Here is a 13,989-nt window from a genome sequence, read left to right as displayed (position 1 = left end):
AGAAACCCAGCACTGGCACATGCAGGGTTCTCCAGGAAGGGAGCCAAGCCCAAGACAGGTGAAAGGGGTGTTGTTGGTGTAACAGCCACACAGTGGATTTGAACTGGGGACTTCTGGAGCTTAGTATAGGAGTCTCTACAGCCTGAGCAGAAAGCCAGCTGGTGCATGCCTTGGATTGCAGCATGTAGAGCTCCCTTGCTCTTCTCTCTGGCTGTAAGTGGTCCAAGTGCCACCACATTACATCGGCACATGTTGTTTGCTTCCACCCAGCCGTCCGGCTCTCTCGGTACTACAGGTTGAAACTCTCTCATCCGGCGCCCTTGGAACCAGCCCGGTGCCGAACCAGAGAATTTGCCGGATCAGGGAGGTCAATATTGTCGGGCAGCATTACCTGCGCTTCCACCGCTCGCTGGGCTCTGAGAAGACATTAGGGCTATGTCTACCCTGGCAGCTTCTTTCGCAAGAACTGTTTTGCAGAAGAGTTCTTGCGCAAAAAGTCTTCCACAGGAGCGCGTCCGCACTGGCGTGTGTTTTTGCTCAAGAGATGTGCTTTTGTGCAAGAGAGTCTAAGGCAGTGTGGACGGTCTCTTGCACAAGAAAGCTCTGATGGCCATTTTAGCCATAGGGGTTTCTTAGAATCATAGAATCATAGGACTGGAAGGGACCTCGAGAGGTCATCGAGTCCAGCCCCCCGCCCTCAAGGCAGGACCAAGCTCCATCTACACCATCCCTGACAGATGTCTATCTAACCTGTTCTTAAATATCTCCAGAGAAGGAGATTCCACCACCTCCCTTGGCAATTTATTCCAATATTTGACCACCCTGACAGTTAGGAATTTTTTCCTAATGTCCAATCTAATATTCCCCTGCTGCACTTTAAGCCCATTACTCCTTGTCCTGTCCTCAGAAACCAAGAGGAACAAATTTTCTCCTTCCTCCTTGTGACACCCTTTTAGATATTTGAAAACCGCTATCATGTCCCCCCTTAATCTTCTTTTTTCCAAACTAAACAAGCCCAGGTCATGAAGCCTGGCTTCATAGGTCATGTTCTCTAGATCTTTAATCATTCTTGTCGCTCTTCTCTATACCCTTTCCAATTTCTCCACATCTTTCTTGAAATGTGGCGCCCAGAACTGGACACAGTACTCCAGCTGAGGCCTAACTAGTGCAGAGTAGAGCGGCAGAATGACTTCACGAGTTTTGCTTACAACACACCTGTTGATACAACCTAGAATCATATTTGCTTTTTTTGCAACAGCATCACACTGTTGACTCATATTCAACTTGTGGTCCACTATGACCCCTAGATCCCTTTCCGCCATGCTCCTTCCTAGACAGTCGCTTCCCATCTTGTATGTATGGAACTGATTGTTCCTTCCTAAGTGGAGCACTTTGCATTTCTCTTTATTAAACCTCATCCTGTTTACCTCTGACCATTTCTCTAACTTGCTAAGGTCATTTTGAATTATGTCCCTATCCTCCAAAGAAGTCGCAACCCCACCCAGTTTGGTATCATCTACAAATTTCATCTTGCGCAAGAAATTCATGTTGCCTGTCTACACTGCCCTCTTCTGGAAGAGCTCTTGTGCAAGAGGACTTCTTCCTCATGGGGAAAGGAATAACTCTCCCGGAAGAAGCCCTGTTTTCCAACGGTCTACTGTAAGGCTACGTCTAGATTGGCATGATTTTCCGGAAATGCTTTTAACGGAAAAGTTTTCCGTTAAAAGCATTTTCGGAAAAGAGCATCTAGATTGGCACGGATGCTTTTCCGCAAAAGCACTTTTTGCAGAAAAGCGTGCATGGCCAATCTAGACGCGCTTTTCTGCAAAAAAGCCCCGATCGCCATTTTCACAATCGGGGCTTTTTTGCAGAAAACAAATCTGAGCTGTCTACACTGGCCCTTTTGCGCAAAACTTTTGCGCAAAAGGGACTTTTGCCTGAACGGGAGCAGCATCGTATTTCCGCCAAAAGCACTGATTTCGTACAGTAGGAAGTCAGTGTTCTTGCGGAAATTCAAGCAGCCAGTGTCGACAGCTGGCAAGTGTTTCCGGAAAAGCGGCTGATTTTCCGGAAAAACTGGCCAGTCTAGACACAGCCTTTATGTACTTGCGCAAGAACACACGTGCAGCGTAGACACCCGGCAAGTTTTTCCACAAGAACAGCTGTTCTTGCACAAGAAGCCGCCAGTGAAAACATAGCATAGGGGTCAATGTGAGCTAAATCACAGCCTGGAACAGAGGGCCAGGCCTGGGGGCTGTAAACAAACTTTATAGGACTGCAGGAAACTTGGCCACACCTCTGATAAGAGGACGTCCGGCTAACTCAAAGCATGCCTGACCACGGATGTTGCCGGGCTGAAGAGTGCCGGATTAGAGAGGTTCCGCCTCTAATGACCTGTCTTCTCCATTTTTTGCCGTTCCCCCGATCTTCGCGCCATCAGCAAACTCTGTAAGTGATGGCCAATGGCCCCTCTAATCTCTTCCATCCATGTGCAGATTTTTTCCATTCCCATGTGGAATAAATGTTGCTGCGCACCAAGGTGCGTGCGAATGTGCACCACCAGTAAAAACCAAAAGCTGAGCTGCGGGCACTCTGCTAATCAGCTGGGCTATGTTGGAATCTCTCCAAATGTCGTGGTGATGACTCCGTGATCTTCCAGGCCATTGGAGAAAATGTTACCGAGCCTTTATTTCCCTTTGCAGGCCGGGTGTTTAACGGTTCTGCAAAACCCATCGACAAAGGCCCAGCTGTGATGGCCGAAGATTTTCTCGATATTAACGGTAAGCTCCTTGCAATGGATTAAGATGGTAACAGATGTTGAGCTCATGATCTAAGGGGCCAGGACCGTGTCTTCCCATGTGGTGGAATAACAGCCAGTGGCCCTTTTAGCGTCAGTCACAGCAGAGTGTCCCAGGAGAATAAGTCTGTCCGTGGCTATTAGACAAGGTGGGCAGGGATCGATGCTCCCTCTAATCTTTTTCATCCATGTGCGGAATAAATGTTGTCACATGCACCAAGGCATCTGCAAATGTGCACCACCAATAGGAACACACACCTAGCTGGGGGTGCTCTGCTAATCAGCTGGGCGGCGTTTGAATCACTTTGAAGAGACCGCACAAGCGCCCGGCGTGCAGGGAACACTGGCAGGGACTCCGCCCCAAATCCGGTGTCTGTAAACCTCTGACTGCAGACACTGGGAATCGGCGACAGGGGAGGGACCGCCTGATAGTTGCCCTGTTCTGTTCGTTGCCTCGGCTGCACCTGGTTTGTTCCTATGAGCAGCCCAGCAAGCCGGGCCGTGCACCCCTGCATTTAAAAGTGACCCTACAATAACAAACCAGGGTCCGTGAGCATCTTTGCAATCGCCCCTCCTCCTTTCCTGTTTCAGGGCAGCCCATCAACCCTCACGGGCGCATATACCCCGAGGAGATGATCCAGACGGGCATCTCGCCCATCGACGTCATGAACAGCATCGCCAGGGGGCAGAAGATCCCCATCTTCTCCGCGGCCGGGCTCCCTCACAACGAGGTAGGCCCTCCCTCCAGCCCGCCCTGACCCCCCGGCACCGGGGGTGGCCAGGACATGGGGGCGCCTGGAGAAGCAGGGAGCCGTTGCTGCTGGAGAGGTGCTGGAGCTTGGGCCCGTGGGGCACTGCAAGCGCTGGGACCAGCAGGCCCAGTTGCCATGGGCGTTTCCTGAGGGGCAGGGTATCCGGCCTGGGGGGTGGGTAATGCTGGCTGTTGTTTGAACCCCCTGTTCCTAGCTGGCCCAGTTTGCCATTCCCAACAGCTGCCCCGCAACGGCCGGCTGGGGGGCGTCCCGGGGGAGCCGCCCCTCAGGGCCTCTTTGCCAGCAGACCAGCCCAAGAACCCCCCGGCACCCCCAAATCCTGAAGCAGGGAAGCCGCAGCCAGGGTGGGCCTAGGAGAGGGCACCAGGCCCTAGAGAAGGTCTCTCTGCATCAGAGCAGAGACCCACGGCCTAGGTCAGCTCATGCAAAACGTGTGGGCTTGCCCCAAAGTGCTGCCCCATACACCCCTCGGCCTCCTGCACCCCTCCGTCTCGGCCCAGGGTGTCACAGGATGGTCTGGACCCGAGGGGATCCCCACTCTTGTGCTGGTGGTGGGGCCCGCCGGACAGGAACGGCACCCCTGGCTCTGGGTGGGGCAAGCAGGCGGCTTCCATGAGGCCTCCACCCTCTCTGACCGGGGAGGTCGATTCATCACCTGCTTCTGGTGAGAAGCCCCCCCGCTGTCGTGCACTCGCTCATCGCTCTGCGGGGGGGCGTGCCAGCCCCACACGAAGGCCCAGGCCGGGGAACAGAGGGGGCTAGGCTGGGCCGGGCAAATGCCATCCCTCAGGCACTGCTGAGCAGAACATGGGTGAGGGCACCAGAGTCACTGGCCCCGGCCCCGAGAACCGTAATGAACCAGCTGCCAGGCCCCAGACGGAGGCATCGGGACCCATTCAGGTAGTGCAGGACATAGCGGAGTCCCGGAGAGACCCTTCTTTTCAAACCGTGGAGCCCAGCCTCGGCCCTCGCCGCAATCTCCCCCAACCCGGCCTCCCGAGTCCCAAGCTAGCAGCCGTCCCCTCGTGCGTCCCTCCGCGACCAGCCCCACACCGGGAATAAAGCCACGCCCTGGGACCCAGCTGCGCAGCTGCACCCCGCAAATAAGAAACAACCGAACCTCACAACAAACATTTTGTAGGCATCACACTGGCTGAAGTGTTCAGCGAGTCTTTAGGGAGAACTGGGGGCGGGGGTTGCAGGAATCATTCCCCAAACAGCATAGGGGAATGAGTTCATCGTGACTAACCTCGGAAATGGACACTTTGTCCAGCTATGAAAGCATACGGTGTTTTCCTAAGGGAAGGCCTGTGTGGGCAAGGCACACCAGGAATCGTGGATTCAGTGTCCTACTCTCTTGACACTGTTTCCAGGAAAGCTACAGCTCTGTGCCTCAGTTTCCCCAACTATAAAACGGGGAGAGTGCGGCCACATCTCCCTTCATGAAACACTTTGAGATGATGGTAATAATATATGAAAATGGAAGAAAGGTGAAGCTGACAGCAATCAGTATCAGTCAGAAGCTAGGAATTATAGAAAATTGATAAGGGAGGCAAAAGAGCACATGAAAAAAATCGACGGCCAGCAGAGTTAAGAATTGTAAGAATGAGGTTTTGAAGTATATTAAGAACAATAAGACTTCTGACAGTGGCACTAGTCCATTACTGGATGGTAAAATGAGATTTATTAATAATAATGCAGAAAAGTGACCAAAATATTTCTGTTCTGTATTTAGGAAAACCAGATTGTGTAATCATATTATAGTATATGGTTACACAATTATATAGTGATGATCTTTCCAGTCTACTGGGAAGTCAGGGGGCTGTTAAGCAGTTGCGTCTAAAGTCAGACACTTTGAAATCAGAAGCTCAGACTTCTTTGAATCCAAGAGTTTTAAAAGAGCTGGCTGAGGAAAGCATTGTCCCATTAGCGCTGATTTTCAATGTACACTGGGACAGTGGGGCAGATCCAAAAGCTAGCCCTGGAATGAGTTCCCCAGGTGGGCTGTGCGCTGCATGAAGAAATTCTTCCTTTGGTTTGCTTTCAACCTGCTGCCTAATCATTTCCTTAGGTGACCTCTGATTCATGCAAGTAGATACCTTTAGGGGAAAGTAGTTTGCTCGCAGGACGGGGGCTCTGGAAGCGGCAGCGACGCTGAAAGAGCTGTGGGGGTCATGGTGAAGAACCAGCTGCACACGAGCTCCCGGTGTGGTGCTGGGGCCAAAGGGGCTGGCGTGATCCTTGGGATCTAGAATAGGAGCAGTGAGGTTATTTTACCTTTGGGGTGACCGTGCTGGGATCCCGTGCCTGGGTCTGGGGCCTCCCATTCTAGGATGCTGATAATTTCGAGAGGGGTCAGAGAAGAGCCAGGAGAAGGAGGAGAAAGCCTGCCCACTGGACTCAAGGAGCGTACCAAGGAGTCGGCTCAGGGGCACTGGATCACTGTCTATCAGCATGTGCCTGGGGACAGATATTTAACAGCTCTGCAGCCCAGCGTACCAGGGTGTGGCTGGATCCAGGGGCTGGGAGTTGAGGCTAGACAGCATCAGATTGGGAAAGCCATGGACATTTTCAATAGGGAGAGTGGTCGGAACAATTTGCCGGGGGCTGTGCCGAGGTCCCTGGGGCGGACACTTTTTCAGCCCCGGAGGCCAGCTCTGTTCCAGGGCGTGTCGGGGGCAGGTCTCCAGCCTGGGCAAACGGACAGGTCTGCCCCGGTGGTGTGTGGCGAGCCCGGCAAGACTACCCCAGCCAGCAGGAGCCGGCACCGGGCGGGGCTGGCGCCAGGAAGGGCAGAGTGCACTGAAATGCCAAGCGGCGTGCTCCCTGCTCCCAGCGCCTCGGTCGTGCCCTTTGCTGAACTCGAAATACCAGCTGGATCTATAAACGCAACCGGGGCGGCCGCGTCGGCAGCACGCGGGGCTCCGCGGCCCGAGAGGCGATGGAGCAGCAGCAGCGCCGGCCGCCCAGCGAGGCCAAGGTGCAATCGGATGGAAAACCCGGCCTGACAGATCCGGAGTGACAGGCCAAAGGGAGGGTCATGGAGCCAGGCCCGGTGCGGGCAGGGATCGGGGAGCGCAGCTGGCAGTAAAGGGCCCTCTCTTTGGGGGATCAGGGGTGCTGGTAGGTCCAAGTGCCTGTGTGAGAGCCAGGCCTCCACGTGGCCCCCTCCCCCGCCTCTGCCGTCCCATCTGGCTCCCAGTCCAGCCCAGGCTGCCCGCTGCCCCGGAAGGGTGCGTGTGCAGTGCACACAGCTCGGGAGTTTGCATCCTGCGGATGGCAACCAGCAGACTCACAGCTGGGGGATGTTTGTGCATGTGCATGCACGCACACACATGCACATGCGTGCGCACCCCAGCATATACACACATGCCCTCACACACGCACACGCACACACGTATGTACACATATATGTAAACGTGCACATGCATGCACACACCTGTACGCATACGCACACTCACATCCATGCACGCATGCACGTGCGCACACATACATGCTTGTACACTCATTCACATGCTTGCACACACCCATTAGTTGATTCCTGCAGCAACAGGCACTGGGGAACATGTGTGCACATGTACACACGCAAACGCACACATACATGCACACACATATACATGTAAATGTGCACATGCATGAACACACCTGCACGCATACACACACTCACATCCATGCACACATGCACACACATACACACACCTGTACACATATTCACATGATTGCACACACACATTAGTTGATTCCCGCAGCAGTAGGCACTGGGAAACATGTGTGCACATCTACACATGCACGCACGCACACACGCGCGTGCATGCACACACAAAAGTTGATTCTGTCCAGCAGAGGACACGGGGGGACGCGTGTGTACATGCACACACACACACACACACACACACACACACACGCATTTTAATTCCATCCAGCAGGGGGTGGTGAGACACCCACACACCTGCTGCATCGCCAGCTCCAAAACCTCCCAGTACATGGGTCTAGCTGGAGCGCCGGCCTTTCTGACCCCTGCTTCCATACGGGCTCCGGCTTCAGCAGCGGGAGCGGCCACACCCACACAGTCCCCCGGGGGCCAGGCCGGCCCCTCCCAGACCCCATTCTCCTGGGCTCCATCCCGCATCGGTCCCCCCTCTTCCACGGCCGACTCGGTCCTAGCGTGGCCGATGCTGGGACTGAGCCCAGACCCGCCCCAGCTGGACACACGAGTCGCTACAGCCCGAGCCCCAAAGCCAGGCTGCGGAGGAGGGGCTGTAGCAGCCCCCTCCCATCCTGTGGGTCAGGCTCAGAGCAGGACGTGACACAGGCTTGTGGCTTATTACGACTATTGCTGTTTATTTGCACGGCCTGGGAACCTGGGTCACAAGCCAGACCTGCGCTGCGCCAGGCGCTGCAGCGATGTAGGAGAAAAAGGCCCCTGCACCCCAGCGGCGGGGCCATAACCAGCATGACTGCAGGGGAGAGATTTGGGGGGGAAGGGGAGAAAGAGAACGAGGCGGTTTGGGGGATGTTTACAGGGAGCAACAGCAGAGAAAGCAGCAAGGGGGTCACCCAATGAAATGAACCGGTAGCAGGTTTAAAACAAACCAAAGGACGTTTTTCTTCATGCAGCACTCAGTCAACCTGTGGAACTCCTCGCCAGAGGATGTGGTGAAGACCAGGATTTTAGCAGGGTTCAAAAAAGAACGAGATAAATTCATGGAGGACAGGTCCATCTGTGGCTATTAGCCAGGCTGGTAGGGAGGGTGTTCCTGGCCTCTGTTTATCAGAAGCTGGTTATGGGTGACGGGAGGGATCACTGGATGATTCCCTGTTCTGTTCCCTCCCTCTGGGGCACCTGGTGTTGGCCACTGTGGGCAGACAGGACACTGTGCTGGAGGGACCTTTGGTCTGACCCCGTCTGGCTGCTCTTATGGGCTTGTCTGAAAAGAGACCGAGGGGGCGGTGGCGCCGGGGCAGCAAGGGCCGTTTGGAGACCAGCTTTGGCATCTCGGGTGCGTGAGAGCGAACAGGATGTGGGGCTCGGCCGTGTGGGGCCTGGACAGAGACCGTGTAGCTGATCTTTGATGGGTAGCGGCGGGAGGCAAAGAGAGGGGTGCCGTGGTCTCCGGGCCGGGCCTGCGAGAAGGCTGGAGCAGTGGGTGGGCAGGAAAGGCCGTATCCCCGTTCACTGAGCTCTGACCCAGCTTCGGTCTCCATCGGCCGACTGCTTTGCTGGGCTCACCCCCGGGCGGCTCGGCCCTCTGGCTCTGCGTCGGGCTCAGGCCGCAGACCTAGATCCAGGACCCGGGCATCTGGCTCCGAGTCGGGGCTGAAGCATCGGCCCAGCTCTGGCTCCGATCCCGCAACTCTCCCCCCCTCTCCCCCCATAGATCGCCGCCCAGATCTGCAGGCAGGCCGGGCTGGTGAAAAAGTCCAAGGACGTGATGGACTACCACGAAGAGAACTTCGCCATCGTCTTCGCAGCCATGGGGGTGAGTCCCGCCGGGGGCCGGGAGGCTGCGGAGGGGACGGCCCAGGCCTGGGGGCTGGGGTCAGCGGCGCTTGCTCGGGGCAGCCTGGGTGTGGGGCTGAGGGTGGGTGGCAGGGTGGCACCAGAGCTGAGCCAGGGATCAGCCAGGGCCTGCGGGCAGGGGCCGCCTTGCAGACCACGGCTGGAGGGCAGGGGGAGCACGGGGCCCACGGCTAGATTGTGCGCGTCTGCAGGATGCCCTCCCCCAGCTCTCAGGCCGCGGCGGGGCTCTGACCCACAGGGGCGGCTGGTTCCCCGCCAGCCCCGACTCCATGGCCAGGGCACCCAAAGCTCCACGTGGCATCACCCAAGAGGGATCCGACGTCCTGCCTTGGGAGCCGCCGCCAGGGAGGGCAAGGCAGGGGGTGAGGTTGGCCGGGAAGGACGCGGAGCCCCGGAACTGCGGCCCGGTCCCCTCGGGCTTTGCCTGGGGTCTGGGAGACTCCCCCCGGGAAGAGCCGGGTGACACGGATCAGCAGCCCCTTGCTCCCCCCTGCTGGACAGCTGTGTCCTTACAACCGGCTCCGCTCCCAGCCGCTGGCACAAGCTGCTTCCCCCAGAGCCGGGGCCGGGTGCCTGGTGCGTGTTGCAGTAGCCGGGGGAGCCGGCACTGGCCTCCCTAGAGGAGAGACTCTGGGACGGAAAAGCACAACAGGAGGCGACTTACGCGGACGAGGTGGGGTCAGCGCTAGAAACCAGGACTCAGGACACGTGGGGGGTAGTCCCAGCTCTGCCCTGACTCCCCGAGGCTCCCTGAGCAAGCCACAGCCCCTCCCCCTGGCCTCAGTTTCTCCATCTGTGCAATGGGCCCGGCCATGCTGCTCAGCCCCGCCCCGTTCTGTCTGGCATTGGCAGGTGAACATGGAAACCGCCCGCTTCTTCAAGTCGGACTTCGAGGAGAACGGCTCCATGGCGAACGTGTGCCTCTTCCTGAACCTCGCCAACGACCCCACGTGAGTGTGGCCCCGGCCTGTCCTCGAGGGACCGGAGCCGGCGCCGGCGCCGTGAGCTGGAACACGCCCCGCCCTCTGCCTCTCGTTCTGTGCATCCACAGCGCCCAGCGCCTGGGCACTACCGTAATACACCAAATAGCCATTGAAGTGTACAGCGCCTAGCGCAATGGGGCCCTATCCATGGCTAGGCACCTGGGAGCTACCATAATACACCTAATAGCAGCTAAACTGTACAGCACCCGGCGCAACAGGGTCCTGTCCATGGCTAGGCACCTGGGAGCTACCATAATACACCTAATAGTAGCTAAACTGTACAGCACCCGGCGCAACAGGGTCCTGTCCATGGCTAGGCACCTGGGAGCTACCATAATACACCTAATAGCAGCTAAACTGTACAGCACCCGGCGCAACAGGGCCCTGTCCATGGCTAGGCACCTGGGAGCTACCATAATACACCTAATAGCAGCTAAACTGTACAGCACCCGGCGCAACAGGGTCCTGTCCATGGCTAGGCACCTGGGTGTTACCGTAAGACACCTAATAGCCATTAAACTGTGCAGCACCCGGCGCAACAGAGTCCTGTCCATGGCTGGGCAGCTGGGTGTTACCGTAAGACACCTAATAGCCATTAAACTGTGCAGCAGAGCTCTTGGGCACTACAGTAATTAATACAAATAATAACACTGAGACATGGAGCCTGCAGGCACCTTAGTCTTGGCGTTGAGCTCCCTTCCCCCGGTGTAAATCCGGAGTCGCTCCGTGGAAGTGGATGGAATTGCTCCAGGGTAAGTGAGAAGAGGCCTCGTTCTCTCTGGAGTCTCGTTCTCTCTGGAGTCTCCCTGGGCCTCGTTCTCTCTGGAGTACTTCCACTGAGGTCATTGGGTCCAATCCCCCGGTGCATTATGGGCCCAAATGCCACCTTAGGGCGGGGCACGTCTCTCTGGGCGGAGCTTACACTCCTCTGCCCCGTGCATGCTACAGGTGGGTCCGCCCTCCTACAGCATCCTCTGGAAGGTGCCTCCGCTCCTGCCGGGGGTGCCAGTCCTGCTCATGGGCCAACGGAGCGTTGATTCCAACGGGTGCCGGAGCGGAGCCCGGGGCCCGATCCTGCAACGCGCAGGGTGCCCTCACCACCCCTTGACTTCAGCTGGAGAGGCAGCTGCCTTCTCCCTTGCAGATTTCACTGTCGTGGGGGTTCCCTGCTCCTCCCCGGGGCCCTATGCTGAGAGTGTAAGGCCCTGACTGCCCCCTGCTGGACGGACTCGGAACTGCTCCCTGCTCGCCCTAGGCCCAATGGGGAGGGCCGGGTTTGTGGCCGGGGGCTCCGAGCAGGAGTCACATGGCCAGGGTGCAGCCAGGGCGTCCCAGTTCCCCGGGGCCACGTTTGGGAGGGAACCCCCGGGTCAGCGACGCCCAGCAGGGACTGTGCCCCGAGGAGCCTGGCCTCTGGCCGCGGTGTCGCCTTTGGCGGGGGGCTGCGTGGTGCCCTAGGCGACCCCCCCACTCACGGCCCTCTCCCCCGCAGGATCGAGCGCATCATCACCCCGCGCCTGGCGCTGACCACGGCCGAGTTCCTGGCCTACCAGTGCGAGAAGCACGTCCTGGTGATCCTGACCGACATGAGCTCCTACGCGGAGGCCCTGCGGGAGGTCAGCGCCGGGTGCCGTGGCTGGACCACCCCCACCCCCCGGCCTTCCCCTGTGAAGGGGCCAGGCCGGGTCCCCCTGCCCAGGGAGGGGTCAGGGGAACTCAGGGGTGTTATGCCTGGTGGTGACCCCGTTCCCCATCCATTCAGTGCCATGCCCCCGCCCGGCGTGCACAAGAGGCCGGGTCAGTGTTACACGTCCCCCCGGGAGGGCTGGCTGGGGGGCAGGGGATGATCATGTGGCCGACTTTCTGCCCCAACCTTCTGGGAGCGTCTTTCCTGGCCAGGTTCCAGGTTCCTTCCTAGGCCTCCCCCCGCCCCCCGGCTGCGCCCGGTCTCAGTGGCTGCCGGGCCACACGCTCGTCGCAGGAGCTGGGGATGGGCAAGTGACTCAGCTCACACCTGCCTCCGTCCTGGCGCCACGTGTGGCTCTGCCGTTGCCGGGGGGCTAATCTGCAAAGCAGCCGAGGGACCAGCCACCCTGGGATTTCCCGCGCCGATGCCCTCCGTGGCGCTCTCTCCCTGCGCCGTGGCCCCCCCGGCCAGTCCTCCCCCTGCTTGGAAAAGGAAGGGGGCTGGACTAACCCCAGGGAGCAAGCCAGAGGAGGGGCAGGAATGTGAGCTGAGGGGCAGCAGGAGGGTGCCAGTGGGGGGCAGAGAACTGTGGAGGGGGCAGAATTGCTGCTAGGGCCCTGCCCCTGGGCCGGGCATGAGAACTGCACAGAGTCACCAGCGGGGGCGCTGCAGCTCCGTGCCACAGGCCCCACACGTGCGGGTTGGGCTGACGGTGGGAGGGGTCCGCCCCACAGGACCCCTTGGGAGGATCCCAGGCGGGGGGGGGGGGAGCAGGGCTCTCTCCTGCAGCAGTAACCCCTGCCCCCGGCTCTTCCCCTCAGGTGTCGGCAGCCAGAGAGGAGGTGCCAGGCCGCAGGGGCTTCCCGGGCTACATGTACACCGACCTGGCCACCATCTACGAGCGCGCCGGGCGCGTGGAGGGCAGGAACGGCTCCATCACGCAGATCCCCATCCTCACCATGCCCAACGACGGTGAGTCCGGGCACCGGGCGCAGCACCTTTCATGCGGCGTGAGCAGACAGGATCCCCACAGCTGGCCATGGCCTGCACCCAGGGGGGCAAATTTCAGCAGGCGGCCGTGCCCACAAATCCGAGGGGGGTGTCTCAGCAGGCAGCCGTACCCACACACCCGCTGGGGTGATCTCGGCAGACGGCTGTATCCGCACAACCGCTGAGGGGATCTCAGCAGGCGGCTGTGCCCGCACACCCTGTGGGGGGGATCTCAGCAGGCGGCTGTGCCCGCACACCCCGTGGGGGGGATCTCAGCAGGCGGCTGTACCTGTACACCCCATCGGGGGGATCTCAGCAGGCGACTGTACCCGCACACCTGGTGGGGGGGATCTCAGCAGGCGACTGTACCCGCACACCCGCTGGGGGGATCTCGGTAGGCAGCTGTGCCCGCACACCTGGTGGGGGGGATCTCAGCAGGCGACTGTACCCGCACACCTGATGGGAGGGATCTCAGCAGGCGGCTGTGCCCGCACACCCCGTGGGGGGGATCTCAGCAGGTGGCTGTACCCGCACACCTGGTGGGGGGCATCTCAGCAGGCGACTGTACCCGCACACCTGGTGGGAGGGATCTCAGCAGGTGACTGTACCCGCACACCTGGTGGGAGGGATCTCAGCAGGCGACTGTACCCGCACACCTGGTGGGGGGGATCTCAGCAGGCGACTGAACCCGCACACCTGGTGGGGGGGATCTCAGCAGGCGACTGTACCCGCACACCTGGTGGGAGGGATCTCAGCAGGCGACTGTACCCGCACACCTGGTGGGAGGGATCTCAGCAGGCGACTGTACCCGCACACCTGGTGGGAGGGATCTCAGCAGGCGACTGTACCCGCACACCTGGTGGGAGGGATCTCAGCAGGCGACTGTACCCGCACACCTGGTGGGAGGGATCTCAGCAGGCGACTGTACCCGCACACCTGGTGGGAGGGATCTCAGCAGGCAGCCAGGCCCACACACCCAATGGGGGGGCGGATCTTAGCAGGCGGCCGTGCCCGCACACCCGGTGGGGGGAGGTCTCAGCAGGTCCCGTGCTCACACCCAGCCGCGTTGTCCCCCGCTCTGGTCATGATGCCTACAGAGACGGGTGCAGCCAGACGTGGGGGTGTCGGACTCAGCTGCGCTCCCAGACAGTGGGGCTAGAACCGGCCCCCAGCACCCGGTGCAGCAGCTGCGGGCTACGCACACCCGCCCTGGCTTGGGCGAGCAGCGCTAGAGCCGT

General features: G+C 59.2%; 1 protein-coding gene across 1 annotated transcript in view; it reads left to right on the top strand.

Moving 5' to 3' along the window:
- The window catches only part of ATP6V1B1 (ATPase H+ transporting V1 subunit B1), a 47,354-nt gene that overhangs the window by 28,729 nt on the left and 4,636 nt on the right, over positions 1-13,989 (top strand). Inside the window, exons 5-10 of the mRNA XM_075931076.1 lie at positions 2,703-2,780; positions 3,389-3,528; positions 8,949-9,050; positions 9,944-10,041; positions 11,567-11,690; positions 12,583-12,733. Coding sequence (XP_075787191.1) covers positions 2,703-2,780; positions 3,389-3,528; positions 8,949-9,050; positions 9,944-10,041; positions 11,567-11,690; positions 12,583-12,733 — 693 coding nt within the window. The remainder of the gene's footprint in view (positions 1-2,702; positions 2,781-3,388; positions 3,529-8,948; positions 9,051-9,943; positions 10,042-11,566; positions 11,691-12,582; positions 12,734-13,989) is intronic.

The sequence above is a fragment of the Pelodiscus sinensis genome, chromosome 5 (genome assembly GCF_049634645.1).
Source record: "Pelodiscus sinensis isolate JC-2024 chromosome 5, ASM4963464v1, whole genome shotgun sequence".
Taxonomy (NCBI): Eukaryota; Metazoa; Chordata; order Testudines; family Trionychidae; genus Pelodiscus; species Pelodiscus sinensis.
Note: the sequence above shows the minus strand (reverse complement) of the source record. Positions and strands in the feature narration are given on the sequence as shown.